At 41.7% G+C, this 23,175-nt stretch overlaps 2 protein-coding genes and 1 pseudogene across 3 annotated transcripts in view; 2 read left to right on the plus strand and 1 right to left on the minus strand.

Moving 5' to 3' along the window:
* LOC108160063 overlaps nucleotides 1-23,175 on the plus strand; it is a 71,389-nt gene that overhangs the window by 18,085 nt on the left and 30,129 nt on the right. The gene's annotated exons all lie outside the window — the stretch shown is intronic.
* Nucleotides 513-3,422, minus strand: LOC108160274 (probable protein phosphatase CG10417). Its single transcript, XM_017294156.2, has 5 exons — nucleotides 3,327-3,422; nucleotides 2,783-2,916; nucleotides 1,635-2,717; nucleotides 1,047-1,580; nucleotides 513-987 (listed from the first exon to the last, which is right to left on the minus strand). Exons 2-5 carry the CDS (start codon nucleotides 2,891-2,893, stop codon nucleotides 583-585), a joined length of 2,133 nt encoding a protein of 710 aa, XP_017149645.1. The 5' UTR covers nucleotides 2,894-2,916; nucleotides 3,327-3,422; the 3' UTR covers nucleotides 513-582.
* LOC117187747 lies at nucleotides 5,575-23,172 on the plus strand (annotated as a pseudogene).

The raw sequence follows: 23,175 nt of genomic DNA on the forward strand, positions 1-23,175 counted from the left end.
CTCATTGGCATTAAAGCCTATTACTCGGACAAGTTTAAATTTATCTTCATTATTGAATTTTACTGGCCGGCTGGCTTGCTTTCCTCCCTTTTTGGTTTCTGCCAATTTGAATATTTACGAATTCTTAGTTATTTTATTTATCTGCCTGAGTACTGCAAGATTTCATTACGAAACGCTGGCAAAAATTGGTCTGATCTGAGAACGAGGATTTAGACCGAACGAAAGAAAGAATTTGAAAAATGGTTGTTTGTTTTTATGAATATATTTATGAATATGAATTAATATTGGATGGTTCATTTTAAGGAAATTAATGAATTTGTGTATGATGTTAAGTTGCAGGATACAAAAAAATTACAAGGTTGATCGTTAAGTGTAAGTAAAATATACGTACATATGTGTACAAATAAATAATTTCTTTGTATACATCTGCAGTTAAAAATCTTTAAATGTTGCTCCACACGTGGTATTTAGCTCTAGCTCTAAGAGCTTGGGTTTGAGTGAAAAAAAATTAAAAAGTTATTATTTTTTATTTATAATCATAATTTACGTGAACTTTCTACTGCTTGAATCCAATAATAGTGTTTACGACGATGAGACGACATTCGATTCGCTGTCCCCCTTGATGCTGACGCATTCCTTCTGTTCCATAACTGATGGTGGGCCACTAATTTTGTCGGCGGGAGATTCCACCGAATCCAATTCACTTTCAGTCTTTAAACGTTTCGATTTATTGGCTGTTTTATCCAGATCAACTTCTTGCGCGGTATCTGGCGAAGCACTGCGTTTGAGCACGTTTTCATAATTTTTGACATTTGCAGATTGTTCATTTGCTTTGCTGGTGTTATATAACACATCTTCCGTTTCGGCTGGATTAATAGTAGTCGGCAGTTGTTGAAGTTTAGACTGAAATTTGACAATTACGGCGGTCATGTTATCACAACCAGTTCCGTCGCCCATAGTATTTGGCGCCAAACAGTTGTCAAAAAGCTAAAGGTTCAGATTGTTATTGATAATGCAAGGACAGTATAAATATTTTATTATGTTACCTCTTCGCAGATGTTAGATAGCTTCTTATTTTCATCTTTTAGTCGAAGTCGGACAAAATCCACGACTTCCTCACTAGACATATAGTTCCAAATACCATCGCATGCCAGGACCATAAACTCGTCGGCAGGCGTAATAATTAATTTCTTTACGTCTGGTAGAGCGGATATCATTTGTGCCTCAGCTGGAAGTTCCAAATTTGTTTTATAAGCATGATCGCCAAGGGCTCGAGATAGATTTAGGCCACCATTGACACGACCATCAAGGGTTACACGTCCACCTGCTTTAACGATCCGCGTGGCCTCCTCATCGTCTTCAGGCTTGTGGTCAAGACTCATTTCAATAGTTTTACCATTGCGGGATATAACACAACGTGAGTCGCCGGCGTTCGCCACATACAGATCACGGCCATGCAACAAACAGACAACAGCAGTACATCCACTATCTTTGCCAGGCTCTTCAATCATATTCGCGCAAAACTGATCATTGGCTAGCTGATCCTCATCTGCTTCCTCTTCGTCACTTATATCGTCGTCCTATGGATATGTTAGTTAGGTACAGGTAAAAAAAAAGAATAATTAAGAACTTACGTCGTCATCGTCATCATCGTCGTCGTCGTTTTCAGCCCCATCGTCTATGTCTTCTTCAGAGCTATCCGCAGTGGCTACTTCCGGTTCCTCGATTATACCATTTTCATCGTAGTCAGCGTCATCGTCCGTGGATTCATCGTCTTGTGCAGTATTAAGTTTCTTTGCATTTTTTTCAGATTCCTTGCTGGTCGATGAAATAAAGGAGCCGTCAAGTTTTGTTCCTGTTGAACTGACCAAACTACCATTTTTTTTCGCGTCACCGATGTCTGTAGACCCAGACACTATAGATTCTTCGGATACAGCGTCGCCAGCCTCTATAACCTCAGATGAAGTTACTCTTCCATTCTGATCAGTTGGAAGCTTTATAGTTGAACCGCTCCCATTAGTTTTATCAGTTGTATCAGTGACTGTTTCACTGTTTATTAAATCATTTTTATTCTTGTTGGCGCTGGAACTGCTACTACTAGTCACTGCTGATTCATCTTCAGGTTTTGCTGCCTTGGAATGGCTGGAGCTCGGACCGGGGATCTCCGAAAATGCAGCAGCTGCTGCTGCAGCTGAGGTTGAAGAGCCTTCTGGCTTAGCTGTTGGATCCATTACAGCCTTATTAGCAGCTTCGGCAGCCACTGCTGCAGCGCGACGACCACGCAAACAAGGCGCTTGCAATTTAAAATGTTCCTCCGCCTCGCTTTTTAGCCTGTCCATTTTGTGTGTTTGCGGAAGTCCTTTGTATTTTTCTAGTACTTCGTTCAATGGTAAATTGCTCTCCTCGTGTAACTCAGCTAAATCTTCGTCCTCATCTTCCTCGTACACTTCGGCATCTTCCCCATCAACAAAATTATGCTCGCCGGCCAGTATTTTTAGTATGGTTACTACTGGTGGATCTAGCAATGTTTTGTCGAATCCCAAAAAAGCATCTTTCAGCGCCAGTCCGAACTGACCTTTTTTGTACGCATCTAGGTTTTTAAGGAATTCTGGCAACTTGTCTGCACAGTACTGGGCCACCTCGGCTCCACCGTGGCCATCATAAACAGCAAAAAATGACGTATTGATATCAAAATTTAAAATACAATTGTGAGCATCCTGTAATATCAGTAATTGTCAAATTCTTAGCACTTAATAAATTCATAAATGTCTCACACCCTTACCTCTTGACTGTTGCGCCAGCCCTGCATCGAGCTGGCACCTACTACCAGCAAATCGTTCAATTCATCCGTAGACGATTTTTCCGTCTTCGGATGCGACAAGTAAGCACCCATTTTGTGTAATCAAATATTTTTTTCTGCTTACAAAATGAAAAAAGAATGTTAGAATTGGTTTACGAGGCGCAAAGAAAGGCGAGTCGGATATCTCCTGAGCTATTTCATATGCCTAATGCGCTATGCGGAAAATCGATGCGTAGCCAGAGCACGCGTGCTTTGTCTAAATATTATTTTTCGCGCCGCCGGTAAAAAAAATTTAACTGAGTAGAATTCACGATATTTGTTTTGTTTTTAATGAAGTTGGGAAATATATTTCTTTGTAAATCTCATAATTTAACTGTTTTTAAATGGAAAGAAATGGTTTAATTTTATGTGCTATGCTCGTGTTTTTTTTTTGCCGCTTTTTTCTAAATTTAACACTTAATTCAGATAATCTTTCTAATTGTTTGATTTTTTTATTAACACAAACAAATCTTTTTCCAATTCTTACAAAATGATGCTATGTATATGTATGCTACTTTTGCAAATTGCAATATTTGTCCTGTAGTAGTCTAGCTAGGGTTGCGAACAAATCGATAACGCTATCGATGGTTGCAAAACTAGCCAACCATCGATTGATTCGGTTCAACATCGATAGTATTGAGTGGAAAAATTTAATACATTGATACCTTTCATATTTTTGGTAGAGCTGCTGGTAGGCATCGATGTTTTCGATGGGCACCTAAGTCTGTTTTTACACGGTTTTGAAATAACACGGTTTGAAACTCAAAATTTTAAAATACGTTTTATTTTCTCATTTTCTAATAAGGTTTATAATAAATGAAAATAAATGAAATAATAATAAATGAATGATAGCCGTCTGATGACGTGTCTGGAGACGGCTAAGAACACTAATTTTGCGTTTTGTGTCTCATGCTATCTCTTCGCTGCAAAGTTATGAAAATACAAACCAAAAAAGAATGTCAAATGTCTATACCAATAGGTAAACCACAATCCGCAAGATTTACCAACAATAATTCGATAACATGCTTCCAGTTTTGTACATTTTCAAATATTAAAATTAATATATATATGTTTAATAGTATTTGTAGATATCCTGAACGCGCCTTAGGTACAATATAACTTTTAGTTGAATAGAAAAAAATCTTCGGGTGAGTTTCGGTTTTCACTTCCTCAAAAACTTTCTTTCATAATGTATGTTTTTTACCTAACCCCAGATCTATCAGAAGAGGTCGGTTTAGTTTGAAGCGTAACTAAAAGCTTCGCTTTTGGGGCTTAGATTAATTGATCAGAGCAAGAAAAATTTTGGTTAGAAAATTTGTCATTGTACCGATTTTGTTGACAGCCTAATACGCAAAAGTAAGCCCCCGTTTCACTCATGCCATGTGAACAGCATACTGCCGCATATTTTCTATCGTATTAACATAATACAGGAGAATATGCGCTTCCATTAACGTAATGTGCGTTATTACTGAAAAAATAAAGGAAAATGGACTAAAGCGACTAGATGCGTATTCATAATTTTATTTTCCCGATGTTTGTGTATATGTGTGAGTTTTTTCTCGCAACAAAAAATCTATCGATGTTCTCCTAACACAAATTCAGAAGCGTCTGTATGGCCACAGGGATTCACCCAAATCTCTATTAAAATGCTACGATTGATCTAAAATATTTGTTTCTCTCTCAGCTATACATGTTTACCCGCAAACATTTTATTTTTGGATCAGCTGTTTTTTGTTGTCTCTAAGGCATAAATAATCGGATATTTTTGCCACTGCACTACTGGGAATTCCACTTATTTGGGAATTCCGCCCAGTGTGCACTGCTAAGCATGCACATATGGTTCTCCTATGTCAACAAAAAATGCGTTTACGGAAAACCGCATTAACGCAACCCTAGGTTACAGACTATTAGTTCACATAATTATCAATAAAGGATGATGAGGTAAATAATATTATTTTTTAGGGATGTTGCATCCGAAAGATATCGATAGGCAAAAATCCATAGAATCGTGAGGTTAGTGCTGGGTAAACATCGTTCAATTTACTGAATAAGTTCGTTCGTTCATTTTGATACATTGAACTAATTCGTTCTTTTCGTTTCGAATACGTTCGCTCCTTTTTGTTCATCCACTAACCATACAGTATATATGTATGGTTGGATACAGGTTATATACTGTGTTATATATACTATATAGTGGTTCAACTTAATATTTCTATTTTGTTAATCGTTCATTTTTGTTCATTGGTCTATTTTGTATATCGGTCTTTTTGTTCTTAGTTCAATTTTAAAGTCTAAAATCTAGTTTTAAGCTTATATGTAAATAATGCACTACAATTCATTGACGTTTTAACTTCTTAAATGGATTTTAATTTGAACTTACTACTTGATATCGTTATCGATAGACAACCAATAGTTTCAATTATCTCATCTTCCATTTTTTTTATGTATAAGAAGTCGATGCTGAAAAACAATAATCAATTTTACTTATGTTGTCCATTGCAATTTTAAAACCTATTAAATACACACCTTTCTTAAGTATTTCACATAATATTATGTAAAAACATATGGCTTTCCACCTTATTGGGCGTTAAAAGCGTTCGTCTTTTCCGGACTATTTCTCCTGCTGCAGAAAATAGGCCTCACATGGCACCGACGTGGCCACCAAGCAAAGAAGTTTCAACGCATATTCGTATACGACTGCCCGTAGAAAATCATCGTTTGAAATAACATTGGCTATGGATTACTGCAGCAAAGTGGCCTTTGATAAGGTGACATTATACTCTGCTGAAATTTCAGCTGTTAATCTTTTAAAATAGACAAGCGCTGAAACATTTTGTATGTTGAGTTTCAACGTGTAGGCACATCTTGTGTCATTTTAAGGTTGGGAAGTTTTAACTGGCTTTTAATTTTTTTGAGCTTCTTCAACCCGGATGAGCTGCGATTGAAAAATTCTACAATTGCCTTTGCTTTGACCCTCACACTGTCAATTGGTCCTAGTTTGATGTTTAAAGAGTGGGCAAAGCATGCAATATGGCGCCAATTTCCCAATTTGATCGCTGATACGATGTTGGCAGCATTGTCTGATGCAATTGCAGTAATTTTGTCTTTAATTTTCCAATCAGGTGCAACCTTCTGGGGAAAAGAGCAAAGAGCTTGTGTGCCTCCCACCGAGCGCTTCAGAAGCTATCATATGCGAAGATAGTTCCATATTCGTCTTGCCTATGAAGTGTGCGGTTACAGTCAAGGAAGAAAGTCAACATACAGCACCAATTTTGCGATATTTCGGGGTTTCGCAATGAAAATCAAAAAAGGTGGTATGCCATTATTTGATATCTTAATAGATAAGTTTATTACAAAATAAATTGAGTTTAGAATTCTTTTTACAACAATAAGAACAAAAACATAACAAATTCATGGGAAAAAAGTCTGCATACAGCCTCTATGCTTTTGAATTATAGTTTCAAAGTCATTTTAATATTAATACTTATTATTAATTATTACAGCCTGTAGTCTTCGGGGCATCGATGCCACCAAATGCACCAAATGTCATACTTCCGTACCAATCTTTCTAAAATATCCCAAAGATGTTCGATGGGGTTAAATTGATGCTGTATGTTGACGTTTTTCCTTGACTGTATGTATCTCTCATTGGTGAGCGATGTCCATCCATCAGTTGTGAGACAAACTCCAGATTCAGAACCAATCTTCTCTTTCACATTGGCAATTAACTCACTGTGAGTTTGGAAGTAGCACATGAGACACCGTTTTACGTGTGGGCAACTTATAACCAGGGCAATTTGAAACGTCCTCTATCAGCTTCTTAAAATCCGGCTCCTCCACGATCCAGAGAGCATTCTGGACGTTGACATGCAATGACTGCATCTTGCAAGAGGCGATGCAATTACTGCACCGTCAAGTGGCCCGTCTGAAACCAGCAGAAGGCTGTTACGCGAGCATGCAGGAAAGATAGCTGTTAGACTAATATTCGATGAAAATTAGCATTGAAGTCACTGAGGGAACTAGGCATGCATTAAAAATACAATACCACTACAATTAGTAATTACTAGAAAGGTGTATAAGGATTAGTGATTTAATAAGAGGAAGAGAATTAGTGGTGGATATAATATGGTAGAGGGAATTATAATCCGAGCATAAGACCCTAAACGGTTAATGCAAGGAATAATTCGATCTACAAAGTGGAAGGAACAACTGTATACAATTTCTAGTCAGTCTAATAGGAATCGTGAAGTTTATGCGGCTCAACAGATCAGGGCTGTCTATGTCACCCTTGATCAAGTTGTGCATAAAAATCACACCAAGCAGTTTTCTACGGTTAACTAAGGCTGGGAGGTTTACTAATAGCAGTCTACTAGAGTAAGATGGGAGTCTCACACCTTCATCCCAGTTAAGGCCCCGCAGAGCAACGACCAACATAACACCCAGATCATACACCAGGGTAATTCTCTCAAGAGAACCACCAAATAGGGTGTAGGGAGCCAACAAGGGGCTAGAACGATGAAATGTCATAACTTTGCATTTCGAGGCATTAAGGTGTAACAAGTTTGCACAACACCATGACTGAAAGTTATTGAGATCGGATTGCAAGCGAGAATGAAATGAAATGTCCTTATACTGGACACAGAGTTTAACATCATCCGCATACATAAGTACTCGAGAGTATGTTAATACCGAAGCCAAGTCATTAATAAAGAGTGTGAAGAGTAAGGGGCCTAGATGGCTGCCTTGTGGTACTCCCGAAGAAACCTTTACTGGTAAAGAGAGGGAGTTTTTGAAGAGGACTCTTTGAGACCTGGAACAAAGATAGCTAGAAATCCATCTCAGGAGGTTGGGCGGATATGCTAAAAGGTCTATGTGCTAGAATGGAATGGTTTGCAGAGTCGAATGCTTTACTAAAGTCGATGTAAATAGCATCCGTCTGTAAGCTACCTTGAAAGCATTTAATGATGAAAGACGTAAACTCTAACAAGTTCGTGGTGGTTGATAGCCGCCTTATAAATCCATGCTGAGTCGGAGATATAAGTGACTTGCAGAGATGTTGCAAGTGCGGAGTTAATACATTCTCAAACATTTTGGGAATAGCGGATAACTTTGCTATACCTCAATAATTTTTTGCGTCAGACTTGCTACCTTTTTTATGGAGAGGAATTATATCGGGGGGAAGCAAGAAGAATCGATGGGCAGGGTGAATAGCTTAAGCAAGGGTCCACAGGTCCACGCAGTACCTGAGTACACAACCTGGAACCCCGTCTGGACCCGGTGAAAACACCGGCTTAACTAGTCGAAGATCATGAAGTAAAGAACATTCATTTATCAAGGGACTGAAAATGCCGTTAGACCTCGGTAAACCGTATGGGTACGGATGACCAGAATAGCTTTCCTCAGAATAGGTGGTTTGGAAAAATTGGGCAAAAAGATCGGCAATTGCCTGATCATTATTTGCCGACGTATTACAAAATGATAGCGAGGATGGGTGTGCGGACGTTCTACGCTTACTGTTTACGAAGCAGTAAAACTGTTTAGGGTCCTGAGAAAAACGTATCCTGCATCGAGATAGGTAGTTCTTATAGCATTGAGCATTAAGAACTGAAAAGTTTGACCGAGCCATTACATAGCGAGAGTGAGAAGTAGGAGAACCCACCTCTTGAAATTTTTTATAAAGTCTTGATTTTAAGTTTTTTAGGCTGGATAACTCTTTGGTAAACCAAGGGGGTTTTCCAGATTTAATCGGACAAGAAAGCGGGACACAAGAATAAAAAAATGTGCCAAGCATTGTAAAAAATGTTTTTGCCTTTTATGATATCAGTGCACAAGTACAAAGCAGACCAATAAAAATACCTAATGAGGTTATTAAGTTTCGGAAACTCGGCTTTACGAAAGCAGCGGACACGTTCAGGTAGCCTACTCGACCGATCCAATACAGTTGGTCCTATATCTAGCGACACTTCGAAAGGAGGATGGTAGGCGTCTTCAGGTATAGTGAGTGGAAGGGCTCGGGTTAACAATACTATGGTCGGATCCGATACAAAGCACAGATCAAGCAATCGACCCAAGGAATTTGTCACATGGTTGACTTGAGACAGGGACAGGTCAAGCAAGCCGTCAACAAAGTCATGTCGTGACATGGACAGTAGGTTACTAGACTCGTTTACCGAAGACCTAACAGTTCTTGGCAAGTTGATGTCACCAAGAACTATCATATGATCTTTATCTGATAGCGAGGAAGAAACAGCTGTTAAAACGGACAAGTGCTGCTCATAAATAGAGATATCCGAAGAAGGTGGAATATACGAGCAAGTAATGAATATAGCGAAAGCGGGAAGAATCAGTTTTACTCCGGCCAAAATTGGGCGGAGCAAATGGTGTCAAATTTTATTGGGGAGATGCTTATCTTAAACGAGGCTATCTCCCTGGCATAAGAGAAGTTAAATTTCTCCACCTTTAAACCCACGGCTTTTATTTTGCTTTGAATAAAAGCAATTACATCATTAGATGTGAGGTCAGGGGCCAGCCGTGAAACAAATACTTGTCGTTTTGGTGGGACTCCCACCAGTGGTTTAGGCACCACAGGCCTAGTGTTGTGGTGGCAATATCCGGAGGTGGGATCGGAATAGACGGGACAGCTAGCGAGCTTGCGGACATAACGGAAACGGACGCTGCAGACATACTTGGCTGCACGTTCTCCGAAGCTATGAATTCGGCTACCGGATCTGCATCGCCAGCAGCTGTCGTTGCCCTTGAAGTGGCAAACGAGATCAACTGCTGCACACTTGGAGTGGTCGGAGTCAGTTTTTCGGCGGCGAACGGCTGAGTGACGGTTAGCACTTGAAGATCCCGCGGAGTGACCCTTTTACGTCTCGGAGACTCATTCAGCAGTTGTAGACTGCCAAGTTGAGACTCCATGGCTAGGAGCCGATCGTATTGCTTTTTAAAGCCAACGGTCAGCTCCTTAAAGCCCTTCCGCGTCTGCCTCATAAAAGCCACGATATCATTCTCCACTGCACGGCATGCCTCGCAACTGTAATCCAACCCATTACGTTTGGCTATAGCATCACTCACGAGGCTATAAAAATGATCTGATCTGATCCAGATTCAGCAGCCGGATAGATATGGTCATTATATATGATTCTGCGTTTTTAGTTTTCTCGAATCTGCAATATTGTGGATGCAACAGATTTTCGTCCTTTGTGGTGGCGGAAGGGGGTGGGGCGAAATTCCGAGATATACGTTTTATAGTGAGATCTAACAGAAGTGCGGATACCAAATTTGATTACTCTAGCCTTAATAGTCTCTGAGATTTGTGGATGCCCCAGATTTTCGTTCTTTGCGGGGGCGGAAGGGGGTGTGGCGAAATTTTGACACAAAACGGTCAAGGTCCGATATCACAGGAGTGTGGATACCAAATTTGGTTGCTCTGGCTCTTATAGGTTCTGAGATCCTTGAACTCACGTTTTGCAATTGACAAAACCGACCATGAAACCTGTGTGTTAGAGAGAGACAGAGCGAGAAAGAATGAAATTGTTTTCTTGCTTCTGGCTATAATAATTATACAATCTGGCTCAGATTTTACACTCTGGAACATATAGTCATCCTCTACGATTCTGTATCTTTTCTTGTATCTTTGAAATTGTGGACGCCACAGATTTTCGCCCTTTGTGGGGGCGGAAGTGGACGTGACGGACAGACAGACAGGGCTCTATCGACTCGGCTATTGATGCAGATCAAGAATATATATACTTTATGGGGTCGGAAACGATTCCTTCGGGACGTTACACACATCCACTTTTACCACAAATCTAATATACCCCAACACTCATTTTGAGTATCGGGTATAAAAATTAAGTTTGTATGAAAACAATAGGCATGCACTTGCGTTAAAGAACAGATTTTTTACTGTAGGTTAAGTGGGGATTTTATCAAGGTTTATTTTGAAAAACACCGGCTGTATTTGCAAAATAAATGGAAAAGAAGCGGAGTGCAAAACAAAAACACGTCTGGTCACTACGAAAGAGAACGGTCAGGTTGGCCTTTGGAAATCATTCGCACTAGCTGTGTCGGGGGCTTCTGAACAAATGCAGTTATTTTTTGCTACGATGTTGTGGTGGCAGCATAAGTGGCCTCAGTGCTTCCACTTCCTTGTCGTTCAATTGTATCGAGAGAAGCTGGGTTTTTCAACTTCAATGCCTTGACAATTTGCTCTGAGAACCTCCGGCCATACTCAACTCCGACTTGCAGTACTTGCACTTTGCCTTTTTTCTTATCTAGAGCGTCGATCTGATTATATAAATCACTAAATTTACGTTTAAGCGACATTTTAAAACAGTTTTTTTTTTTTCCTTTAAACTTTCTTGCTAGTGTCCGCCACAAGAAAATGTGAAAAAGTGTTGCCATACCAGCTCGTTGAAAAAGAACGAATAAGATGAACTTATGCATGGGCTTTTTGACTCCGTTACGAGAAAAGATTTTCGATCTCTTCTCATAGCGGAGTCCCGGAGCCAACTCACCCACACCCAGAGAAGAGATATCCGCCAGTTCAAGGGCAAAAGAAGAGAACGATGGGGATCAGGGGCCCGGGAGAACTACATAGAGCAGCTAAGTCAAGAGGGGGTCAGATTAAAAAAAATCCGCAACAGAGGAGCATGTGAATGCGCGCCGGTTGACTAAAAAAGTGTCGTGAAGTTTCAAAAAATAAAAAAATTGTGATTGGGAGGAGGATGGAATAGTGGCCATCACTCTATAAAAAGAAAAAAAAATCTGTGATTCCAGGAGACCAGGATCAGTTAAACACCAGAACCTTTAGAGCTGACCAGCGGGACGGGAAGACTCTGAGTCTGCTCCAAATGGGGAGAAAAGAAACCCCAAACTTAATATTTTTTGCAAGTCCATAGGGAATTGGGCACAGTTCTGCCATCCTGGCTTGCTTTTTTCTGGTCTCGCTGAACTATCCTGGCTACGTAGTTTGGGTCCCTCGCCCTGCTAGGGAGCGAGAGAATATCATTAGTTAACTTATTTACATAAATTCTTTCCGATACTCAAAATGAGTATTGGGGTATATTAGATTTGTGGTAAAAGTGGATGTGTGTAACGTCCAGAAGGAATCGTTTCCGACCCCATAAAGTATATATATTCTTTATCAGCATCAATAGCCGAGTCGATTGAGCCCTGTCTGTCAGTCCGTCTGTCCGTCCCTATCAGCGCCTAATGCTCAAAGACTATAAGAGCTTGAGCAACGACGTTTTGGATCCTGACTTCTGTGATATGTCACTGCTGCAAGAATATTTCAAAATTTCGCCCTACCCCCTTCCGCCCCCACAAAGGCGAAAATCTGTTGCATCCACAATATTGAGGATACGAGAAAACTAAAAACGCAGAATCATAGATAATGACCATATCTATCCGGTTGCTGAGTCTGGATTAGATCAGATCATTTTTATATCCAAAAGGAACAAATCAATTTGCAGCGCCCGACGTCACGTTCAGACTGATTTTCTGTCTCTATCGCACGCACTCTTTGTCGTTTCGTTTAATATTCGCGGCGTCTGCCGGAGGAGAGCCACACTGACTAAGTATCGGGTATAAATGTAGAGTTCCGGTGTCCGCAGCAACTCACAACGTTCCCCCTCGTTTTTTTTATGTAATTGTTAAAATCCTAATTTAAGTCCGTCCATATTTATTTATATATTCTTCCTTATATACATATATGTAATTATTTATATTTATTATATTAGTTATCAGTTTATTTATATAACTACCTGTAAAATAAGTTGAGAAAGGCATGAATAGGCAGGCGTAGGTTAGTAAAGGTATCCATATGTAAAATTATGAAATTTAGATGGAAATTATAAGGAAAATAATAAATTGCTAATTTTTTCGAATGGGAGGAGGAGGAGCCACAACAGCGAGAGGGTGAGAAGACTGCTGCACATGGCAGGGAGATTCAGAACATTATGATCTAGATTTCAGGTAGGGTGGGTACGTCAGAGGTAATACCTCAACCTGGTCCACGTCTATGTTAGGGGAAGTACATGGGATATTGTTAATACTGCTGCACATGGCAGGGAGATTCAGAACATTATGATCTAGATTTCAGGTAGGGTGGGTACGTCAGAGGTAATACCTCAACCTGGTCCACGTCTATGTTAGGGGAAGTACATGGGATATTGTTTGTCGAGTAGAATCCGTTTCTAATTTTTTTGTCGATTATTTTTGTTGTTTCAATTGTTCGAGATGTCCAATCAGTTGGTATATTGTGCGACCTGAGGGCTTGGGAAACACTCAGCCCTGGGATGGGCTAGCCGGCCTTGCCCCAATGTTACCCCACAGTAATCAAAAAATTATCCCATCTCGGTTAACTGAATCGTGTGCTACTCGAACACTATCAATATTTCATACTGTCTATAAAAACACATTGACAACATTCTCATGTATGAGCTAGAGTCATGATTCAGTTGAAATGTCAAAAAAAGCAAGTGTGTGTGCGATTCCCAGCAAATGACACTATGCACACTGTGCATAGTACGAATTAATGTGCCTGCAAATAAATAAAAGCAAGAAAGAACAATTGTTTTCCTCATTTGCCTCACATTACGTGAACAATTTAATACACTCTGCAAGGGTATAAGCACGTACCTGTTGCAGATTCACCTTTAATGCAGATCATTTCCAACAAACGGTTTTTCAAGCGTCTTTTAAATGTATAGTGTAAAGTTACATATAAATAGGACTTCTGCGAAGAGGTGTCTGTCCACGCGTCCGACGTAATAGTGTAGCCATTACCTTTCATTAAGGCTATTTCTTCTGTGACAGCTTGAAGTTCCTTATTGTATATGTCTGTGACGTTACGCGATATCCTTGTTGGATGAGATAGCAGTTTGCTAACGTTTATGTTTTATTCCAAAACGACCTCCAATATCAAGGGCTACTGATATAACGTCCTGAATTGCTGATAATACTAAATGGTCGACAATTTTGAACGACCCACTTCGTCACGACCTTTGTCGTTTCGGCATCTACAACAGGTTCAAAAACGTTACCATTTTCTTCAGATTTGGTAGCCTGGCAACAGTAAATTTGAATTACATGACATGACCAAAAACTTTCCACACCATGCTTTTACCACGCTTTTGTATTGGCCACCCATTATTTATGCTTTTATATCGGCTGGTAATTCGACGACAGATGGTGACAAGGACTGTGAATCAAATGTGCATATAATATTCGAATAGAAACATACGCACACATTTTTCTACTAAACATACATAATCAAAAGAACCAACAATCGAATATTACATTTTCAGTAATTAGCAAACAGTACAAGCACCGACACAAAATTCAATGCAAATGTCCTTCTCGTTAGCTTTTTGAAGTTTTAATTTCTTTCGATTCGAGAGACACCACACACACTCTCTCTCTGTCACAACGTTTTTCGTAACAGTGTGAGTGCGAGTCTTACGAATTGACAGGGAGTCACTCGACAATTATGCCTTGAGTCAATGAGTCAGCAAATGAGGGAAAGAAAATGAATTGAAAGATAGAGTGAAAAGGAGACATGAATCATGTTTTAATACTGTGCACAGTGTGATTCCTAGCTGTTAACACGAATTAGTGTAAAGGATTATAAAAAAAACCGTACCACAAGCAGGAAATTTTGATATGTTAAAATATAGTGAGTTTAATGTGGAATATATGTATATTTTATGTGATTATATTTAACTCTGACGAACTACTGGCTGACAAATCAAGAAAGTCAGACTGTTGACTACCTCTTCGTTCCGTAGTACGGAAATCCGTATCTACTCTTACGTATGCTTCCAATTCTGCGGAATGGTTGTCATTGTCAGGATCCATATTGGGAGCCTCACATTTATAAGCCATTTCACTTATAATTAGTATAAGGCATATAATATTAAGTCACTCTAAGCCGCAGTATCTCGCAGTTAAGCAAACCTTTAGTATCCGGTACTGAAGTCACAATTATAATACTTTTAGGAGCCCAATAAGCAAGTTTTTATTTTGCATAGACATAGCCAAAAACCCGCCAGACGGCCAGCTCACCCACACCGAAGAAGAAGCGGCAGCCCACGAAAAGGGAGAGAGAACACCGCTCGGCCGGCCACACCGTGAGATCCGTAGCGAACCAAAGCAACGAAGCGACTCTCTTTCGGAAAAGTTCCATTGACCCGAAAACCGAACACTGAGCGCAGGCAGGAAAGTGTAAGTCATCGGATTGCCACGTGAAACGCAGGCAGGAGAACTGGACTCGGTACTCAGACCACCTCAGTCGTGTTCTCCCTGAGATTCCACTTGAGGAGGAGATTTCCAGGGAGGCCACGTCTCCTCTCGTTAAAAAATTCACCGACGCCTGCAATGAGGCGCTCGATAAATCCTGCTCTCTGGCAAGAGCAGAGGCAGGAAGAAACCTGAATGGTGGACTACTAAACTGAGGGAACTCCGGAAAGCCTCCCTCCCGGAGACTCTTTAACAAAGCTAAGGCTGAGAACGTTGAGCGGTACTGGGCCGAATACAAGGTCAGTCTGTCAACTTAAAAAAAATGAACTTAAACGAGGGGGAACGTTATACCCGATACTTAGTCAGTATGGCTCTCCTCTGGCAGACGCCGCTAATATTAAACGACACGACAAAGAGTGCGTGCGAGAGAGACAGAAAATCAGTCTGAGCGTGACGTCGGGCGCTGCGTATTGCCACTGAAAATTGATTTGTTCCTTTTGGGATCTGATCTGATCTGATCCAGATTCAGCAATCTGATATGGTCATTATCTATGATTGTGCGTTTTTAGTTTTCTCGGATCTGCAATATTGTGGATGCAACAGATTTTCGTCCTTTGTGGGGGCGGAAGGGGGTGTGGCGAAATTCTGAGATATACGTTTTATAGTGAGATCTTACAGGAGTGCGGATACAAAATTTGGTTACTCTAGCGTTAATAGTCTCTGAGATTTGTGGATTGCCCCAGATTTTCGTCCTTTGCGGGGGCGGAAGGGGGTGTGGCGAAATTTTGAAACAAACTTGTCAAGGTTCGATATCTCAGGAGTATGGATCAAAAATTTGGTTGCTATAGCTCTTATAATCTCTGAGATCTAGGCGCTAATGTTTTACGCTAAGCAAAGCCGGCTATGCTACGTGTGTGTTAGAGAGAGACAGGGCGAGAAAAAATAAAATTGTTTTCTTGATGCTGGCTATAATAATGATACAATCCAATTGTGGATGCCACAGATTTTCGTCCTTTGTGGGGGCGGAAGTGGGCGGGACGAAGTTTTGAAATATTTTTGTAGCAGTGACATATCACAGAAGTCTGGTTCCAAAACATCGTTGCTCTAGCTCTTATAGTCTTTGAGCACTAGGCGCTAATAGGTCGGACAGACGGACGGACGGACGGACAGACAGACTCAATCGACTCGGCTATTGATGCTGATAGAGAATATATATACTTTATGGGGTGGGAAACAATTCCTTCTGGACGTTACACACATCCACTTTTACCACAAATCTAATATACCCCAATACTCATTTTGAGTATCGGGTATAAAAAGCAAAGCACTCCTCATGGCGTAAGTTCTGTAGAATAGCTCAGAAGCCTCTCGCTTGCGCAAAGTTCTCTCGAAGACCACATCCTCTCTTGGCTACCTGAATATTTATTTATTAAATTACCAAATTATCTGTTAATAATGGTACTTAATTACTAAAGGCGGAAAAAGAGAAGTTAAAAGTTAGCTAAATTTAAGTGATTATAAATATTGCATGCCATTAGTTTAAGAGACAGTTCAGGGGATAGGGTTTGGCAGAAGGAGTTATATTTATGGCATAAAACCCTAAAAGGTTCATGATCAGCATAATTAGACCTACATATGGGTAAACGGATAGGCCTAAATGTACGGGTAGGTGTAGATGGAACGGACAAGTCAATCAGACCCAAGAGAGTTTGGGAGTCAACAGTCCCAAGAAGGAGCTCGTGCACGAACATTACGCCATTGCATATTCTGCGATGGTGCAACGACGGCAGGTCAATAAGATTTAGCCTAGACCGGTAGGGTGGCAAGATTCTACCCGAGTCCCAGTTAAAGTTCCGAAGGGCAAAAATTGAAAATTCCTTTGCACGGATTCAATAACAGCCTGCTGCTCTTTATACTGCGGGCTCCACACACAAGAACAATACTCCAATAAAGGACGTACTAACGAGATGTACAGTTGTTTCGGAACATAGGGGTCGTCAAACTCCTTGGACCAACGCTTGATGAACGCTAAAACACCCTTAGCTTTATTTACAGTTGCAGCTATATGGCTGTTTAAACACATCTTATGATCAAAAAGGACTCCGAGGTCATTTGAACTCGAAATTCGCTCAAGGACATGATTTCCTAGAACATATGAGACAAAATGTGGAGCGCAACGATAAAATGTCAAAAGTTTGCATTTAGAAAGGTTCAGAAAAAGAAGATTAGTTGAACACCACAATAGTAGTTCACTTAATTCCAGTTGAAGGCGTGTGTGCAAGTACCAATCAGAGTAAGGCATACAGATTTGAACATCATCAGCATACATTAGTGTAGTAGACTATATTATAACTTGAAGGAGGTCATTCACAAATAAAATAAACAGAAGCGGGCCCAGATGACTTCCCTGTGGCACACCTGGACAACACGTTAGAAAACAAAACACGTTGAGTACGGTTAGAGAGATAGGACAAAATCCAATCTAAAAGATTCGTTGGGAACCCTAATTAATTGAGCTTGTGAATAAGCAGAGCATGGTTCACAGAATCGAATGCATTGCTGAAGTCCGTAAAAACTACATCCGTCTGCAAACCAATTTGAAAACCACGGTGGATTAGGTTAGAAAACTCAAGAAGGTTAGTCGATGTTGAACGATGTCTGAAAAAACCGTGTTGCGACGGAGATATCAAGCTGCAACAAAGATATTGCAGTTGCCGGGTGACCAGGAACTCAAGTAGCTTCGGGATGGCGGAAAGCTTTGTGATACCACGATAGTTTTCAATGTTTGATCTTGAACCTTTTTTGTGAAGCGGAATGATGTAGGACTCATTCCAAATTACTGGGAGACAAGACTGTTCCAAGGAGAGGTTGAAGAGAAAGGTAAAGGGTTTCCAAAGGGATTGGGCACAGTGTTTTAAAGTGCAACTTGCTGTCTTATCTGGACCTGCAGAAAACGATATGTCCATAGATGACAAACCTTTCAGAACAACGCTTTCCTCGAAAAAGGGCAGAAAAATGCTGTTAGCTTGAGGTAGCTGGTACGGATACGGAGTGGATGCGTTGTAAATATGAGACGAGTACGTTGTTTGGAAAAAGGTAGCGAATAAATTTGCAATACCAACAGCAGAAGCTTCTGTTTTGTCCTGGTAATGAAGGGACGGAGGAAAAGCGTTTGACTTACGCTTAGAGTTAACGAACGAATAGAATTTTTTAGGATCAATACGAAAGTTACTACTACATTGTGAAAGGTAATGATTATAACACTGACTATTAACGGCAAGGAACAGAGAGCGAGCGGAGGAGTATAGAGCTAAGGCCGACGTGGAGCCCGACTTCTGGTACTTTTTATAGAGTCGGGATTTATTGTTTTTTAAGTATGACAAATACTTGGAGAACCAGGGAGGCTTGGACGATACGGGTACAGTGATATCTGGAACAAATGTATTAAGGGCGGAGTAAATAGAGCTATAAAACGAGCTAACAGTTGCATCTATGTTCGGTAATGAATAAAGAAACGACCAATCAACACGCGAGAGATGTAGATCTAAATCGATAAAGTTTTTTTTGCGAAAACACTTTATGTGACAAGGAGCCATGGAACTGTCAGCAGCACCAGATCGTGTACACTCCAGGGATATCGACAAAGTTGGATGGTAAGGATCCTCAGGGAGTGATATTGGGCTTGCTCTAGATACCGTAGCAAGAGAAGCATCGTTAACAAACACGAGGTCAAGAAGTCTGTCCCAAATGTTTTTAACGGCATTAATTTGGACAAGGGAAATATCCGTTCGCTCATTGATAAAGTCCTTATGGCAATTGGGAAACAACAGGTTAGCGTCATCACAAGGCAGCCAAGAAAGAAATGGGAGGTTAAAGTCCCCCATGACAATAATTCGATCATTGCACCCTAATGCAGATACGACAGTATTAATTGCTGAGAGGTGGTGTAAGTAAAGCTCAGCATCAGACCTGGGAGGAATGTAAGAGCAGGTTAAATAGAAAAATGCCGCGCCAACACGAACTTTGACTGCAACAAATTCAATTCCATGGATGTTATTGAATGTGAATAACTCAGATGAGAAAACAGATTTAACTGCAATCAGAACCCCACCTGCAAAAGATGGCCGGTCCATTCTATAAATAGTGTAACTATCAATGAAAATTTCATGATCATTGACAGAGGAGTTAAGCCAGGTTTCGGTAAACGCGATGGCATCGAAATCAAAGGACGCACTATTAGTATGAATTTGACGCAATTTGCCCAACCAACTGCGAACGTTTTGATAGTGCATGGAAAAATGGTACATCAGTTTTTTGGAGCAGGTACGGTAATTCTTGGATTCGAGTTCGAATCTTTGAGAATGAATTCATGCATAATTGTATGCTCAGGCCATATTGACGGTTCTAGAGAACTGGATAGTAAAGAATCAGGGAGAAGAATTTTAAAGGATGATATGTTGCGCTTATGTTTAAATGTAAATTTAGTCACAACTATATCATCAGGCGAAGTGTTAAGTTTAGAGGAAAGATGTTGTTTAACATCATCCGTTGTAGCCTCAGGAATAAGACGAGAAAAAAATATTGCTTCCGAGGGACCACTGCTCTAAGTTGAAGTCCCGAGCGAGATCGAGATGGTGGAGCCACTCCTAACAGAGATCTCGGTCCTGGGGCAGTAAAATTGGCAGCAACGGCTGGAGCAGGAATTGGCAAGACATCACCAGCAACCAACACACCCGCACTAGGAGCACTCACCACGTCAGAAGTGACGGCAGCAGAAACTGCAGGGATGGGATTGATGCTGTTGGGAACTTGGATGCTCGAAGGAAGCACATTGCTCGGTGTAAAGAACACCGGAGCCACCGCTGGCGGACTTACAGATAACGGCGAGGCATGACCACACGGAGTAACAAATGCTTCCGATTGATGAAGGTGGGAGGCAGGCGTACCAATCGGATTAGGTTGCAAGAGATTGGTATCATTATGCGGAATTTTCCGTCTGGGCGATTCGCTCAAGAGTTTGAGCCCAAGAAACTGTGATTCAAGGGTAAGAAATTTCTCGTTGAGAGCCACAAATTGTTTCCGGACATCCAGAAACCCAGTTCGAGTCTGTCTCATAAATGTTCGCATTTCGGCCTCAATCTTCCGACAAGCCAGACATGACCAAGACAGGCCCATGCGTTTCGAGATCAGATCATTTAGCCGGCCAAAATTTCCGCCACCAGCACATTTTATGTGGGCAAAATTGTCGCACAGCCAGCAGCTAAGGATTGAATCACCAATGATTACACCACCGAATTCACATTTCTTTGCACTACAAACGATTGCCATTATTGACAGCAGTAGAATCACTGTGCACGAATAATAAAAGAACGGAGTGAGAGCGCAGGTAAAATGGGAGAGCAGACAGAAGAGCGAGCCCGACAATCAGCTGCAGCGGCAATAATTCAAAGCAGATAATCCAACGACGTGCGGGAAACGAGCAGTAAACTCACCAAAGCAGAGACACAAAAGAAAAGTCCACAAAGAGGGAGAGTATAGGCAATCCAGAGAGAGTGAGAGCAAAAATGCGAGCAGCAGGCCCGCTTATGCTCACGAGAGAGTGTGGGCGATGCAAACGTTGATGCGCGAGAACAGTGCACACCGAAGAAGCGATAACGAAAAGCAGACTGGGCAAAAAACAATAACAAATTGCCTGCACGAGTCCGATGCGTTACGTTGCGAATATTGAATTTATATTAAACACTTGTTTACAAACAAAACACTGGTGATTAACACAAAGTAAAATCAAATTAAAGAGATGCGATGATATATCAAAACAAAGTCACAACAATGTTGTATGATATTTAAGCAAAGGGCGGAGAATGCAGGAGCAAGAAAAAAACACAACCGGCTTAAGCAAGAGCTAGAAGCGAATTTGGACAACTAATCTTGGACAACGTCCAGCAATGAGTCGCTACATCTTCTCCTTAACAACCAATTCCCCTGCTGCGATGACAAAAAGACCACACTACTTCGAGGCTTCCGTTGCCTCAAGTGATATCACGAACTTGCTAAGCCAGGAGAACATTTCCTGGGAAATCAAAAGCCTTAAACTTTACATGTCTGCGGGGTCAGATGGCATTATCCCTGCCCAACTGATTCACGCTGGACAAAAAGCCTTAATGGCTCAAAAAGGATGTTCGAGGGAATCTTCTCCCATGGATTCATCCCGGAAACCTGGCTTCATACCAAAGTCGGCTTCATTCCCAAAGCAGGCAAGCCCTCGCATACTGCCCCCAAAGATGTCAGACTCATAAGGCTATCGTCTTTCCTTTTGAAGACGATGGAACGGCTTCTGGGGATGCATCTCGCGGCGAGTATTCCGCCTCTCTGAGTCTAATCTCAGACTCTCAGCATGCCTATCGGAAGGGAAGATCCACCGAAACGGCCCCACACTCGATCACATCGATCATCGAAGCGTCTCTTAACTTTACATACTTTACGACATAGCAGGCGCCTTTAATAGCATCCTCCCGACCGCCATCACGGGTGCACTGACGGACCTGGGGGTTGACTCCCGGACGGTGAGCCTGATCGATCAGATGCTACAATGCAGGACGGTTGAGGCATCACTGGGGACGTCAACGTCCACCAGATTTGAAAGCAGAGGCATACCGCAGGGCGGAGTACTCTCGTCCCTCCTATGGAACGTGGCAGTGAACGTACTGCTGTGGGAGATAGAGTGCGATAGTGGCGTATGCGTATGATTTTGCCATAGCATTCTTCGGTAAATTTCTGCAGACGCTGTGTGAGTGCTTGACAAGCACACTCATGAAGATGTCAAAAAGGGCAGACAAATGCGGTCTAGGTGTCAATCCATCTAAAACGGAACTGGTGCTTTTCACTAGGAAGTACAAAGTTCCGGCACTGATTCCCCCAAAACTATGTGGGAAGCGCTTGCAGAAAAACCATCGGACTAAAATGGGGAATGACCCTCTATATATTTCGGTGGCTTTACACAGCTATCATATGACCAATCATGCTCTATGGAGTGGTGGTATGGTGGCCAGCCTCAGAGAAAAGAACATTCCTCAATAAACTCAGCAGAGTTCAACGCATGGCAGAGCTATGCATAACTGGTGGGCTACGCACTATCCCAAGTGAAGCCCTCGATACCATGCTGGACCTCCTTCCCATAGACCTCATGGGAAAGAAGTTTGCAATCCTTTCCGCCCTCAGAATTAGGGAAGCCAAACTATGGAAAGCGTCCGCGCTTGGGCACTCGGGAATCCTGACGAGACTCCCGCAATTACCAGAGAGGACAGATCTTGGTGTCCCTAGACACTTGGTGTCTTCTTCCAGGGCCGCTGTCTGTGCGGGCACTACATCAAGCGACGCCTGAGACGATCTGGTTTGTTCAACAAGAAGTTGGGCCTGCAGCGAATACGGAGTATCCTGGGCTCCACCTCCATGGGCATTGTGGCGGGATGTCTTTCCAGCGGTTCAGGTGGTGCGTATCCTCTAAGTAGATTGTGCTCTACTGATCCCATTCGCTTTGCAGCTTGGCGACGAACTGGAACGGATGCATCCACGTGCCTATAACGGCGTCGCTCGTCAGATTTGTCGCAATCCTGGGGGCGACTTCCACACACCCGATGCTGTCAGCCTGCTCCTAGGGGCGGTGGGTCGGGATCTTTTCCGGGCGGACATCACCTGGAGCAAGGTGATCTCGCTGTTTGCCATTGCCGGCGGCCTGTCGGTGGACTGTGTGCGGCAGGGGCATCCCGAGTACCTGCCCAAGCTGATGGAGAGCGTCTCGGAGGTGATTGAGGATGAGCTGGTGCCCTGGATCAATGAGAACGGTGGCTGGGTAGGCTCATCGCTGCACTCACTGCATTCACATTCACTGAAGATTATATTTCCTTGTGGTTTGCCTTTTCAGAGCGGCATCAATACCCATGTTCTGCCCACGACCAACAGCTTGAATCCGCTCGAGTGGACGACGCTGGTGATAGGTGTGGTTTTTGGCCTAATTCTGCTTTTTATGTTCTTACGTTTTATAGTAAGCACGATAATACCGAAAATATATCAACGATTTACGAACTGAATGC

This window comes from Drosophila miranda, chromosome 3 (assembly GCF_003369915.1).
Source record: "Drosophila miranda strain MSH22 chromosome 3, D.miranda_PacBio2.1, whole genome shotgun sequence".
NCBI classification, from domain to species: domain Eukaryota; kingdom Metazoa; phylum Arthropoda; class Insecta; order Diptera; family Drosophilidae; genus Drosophila; species Drosophila miranda.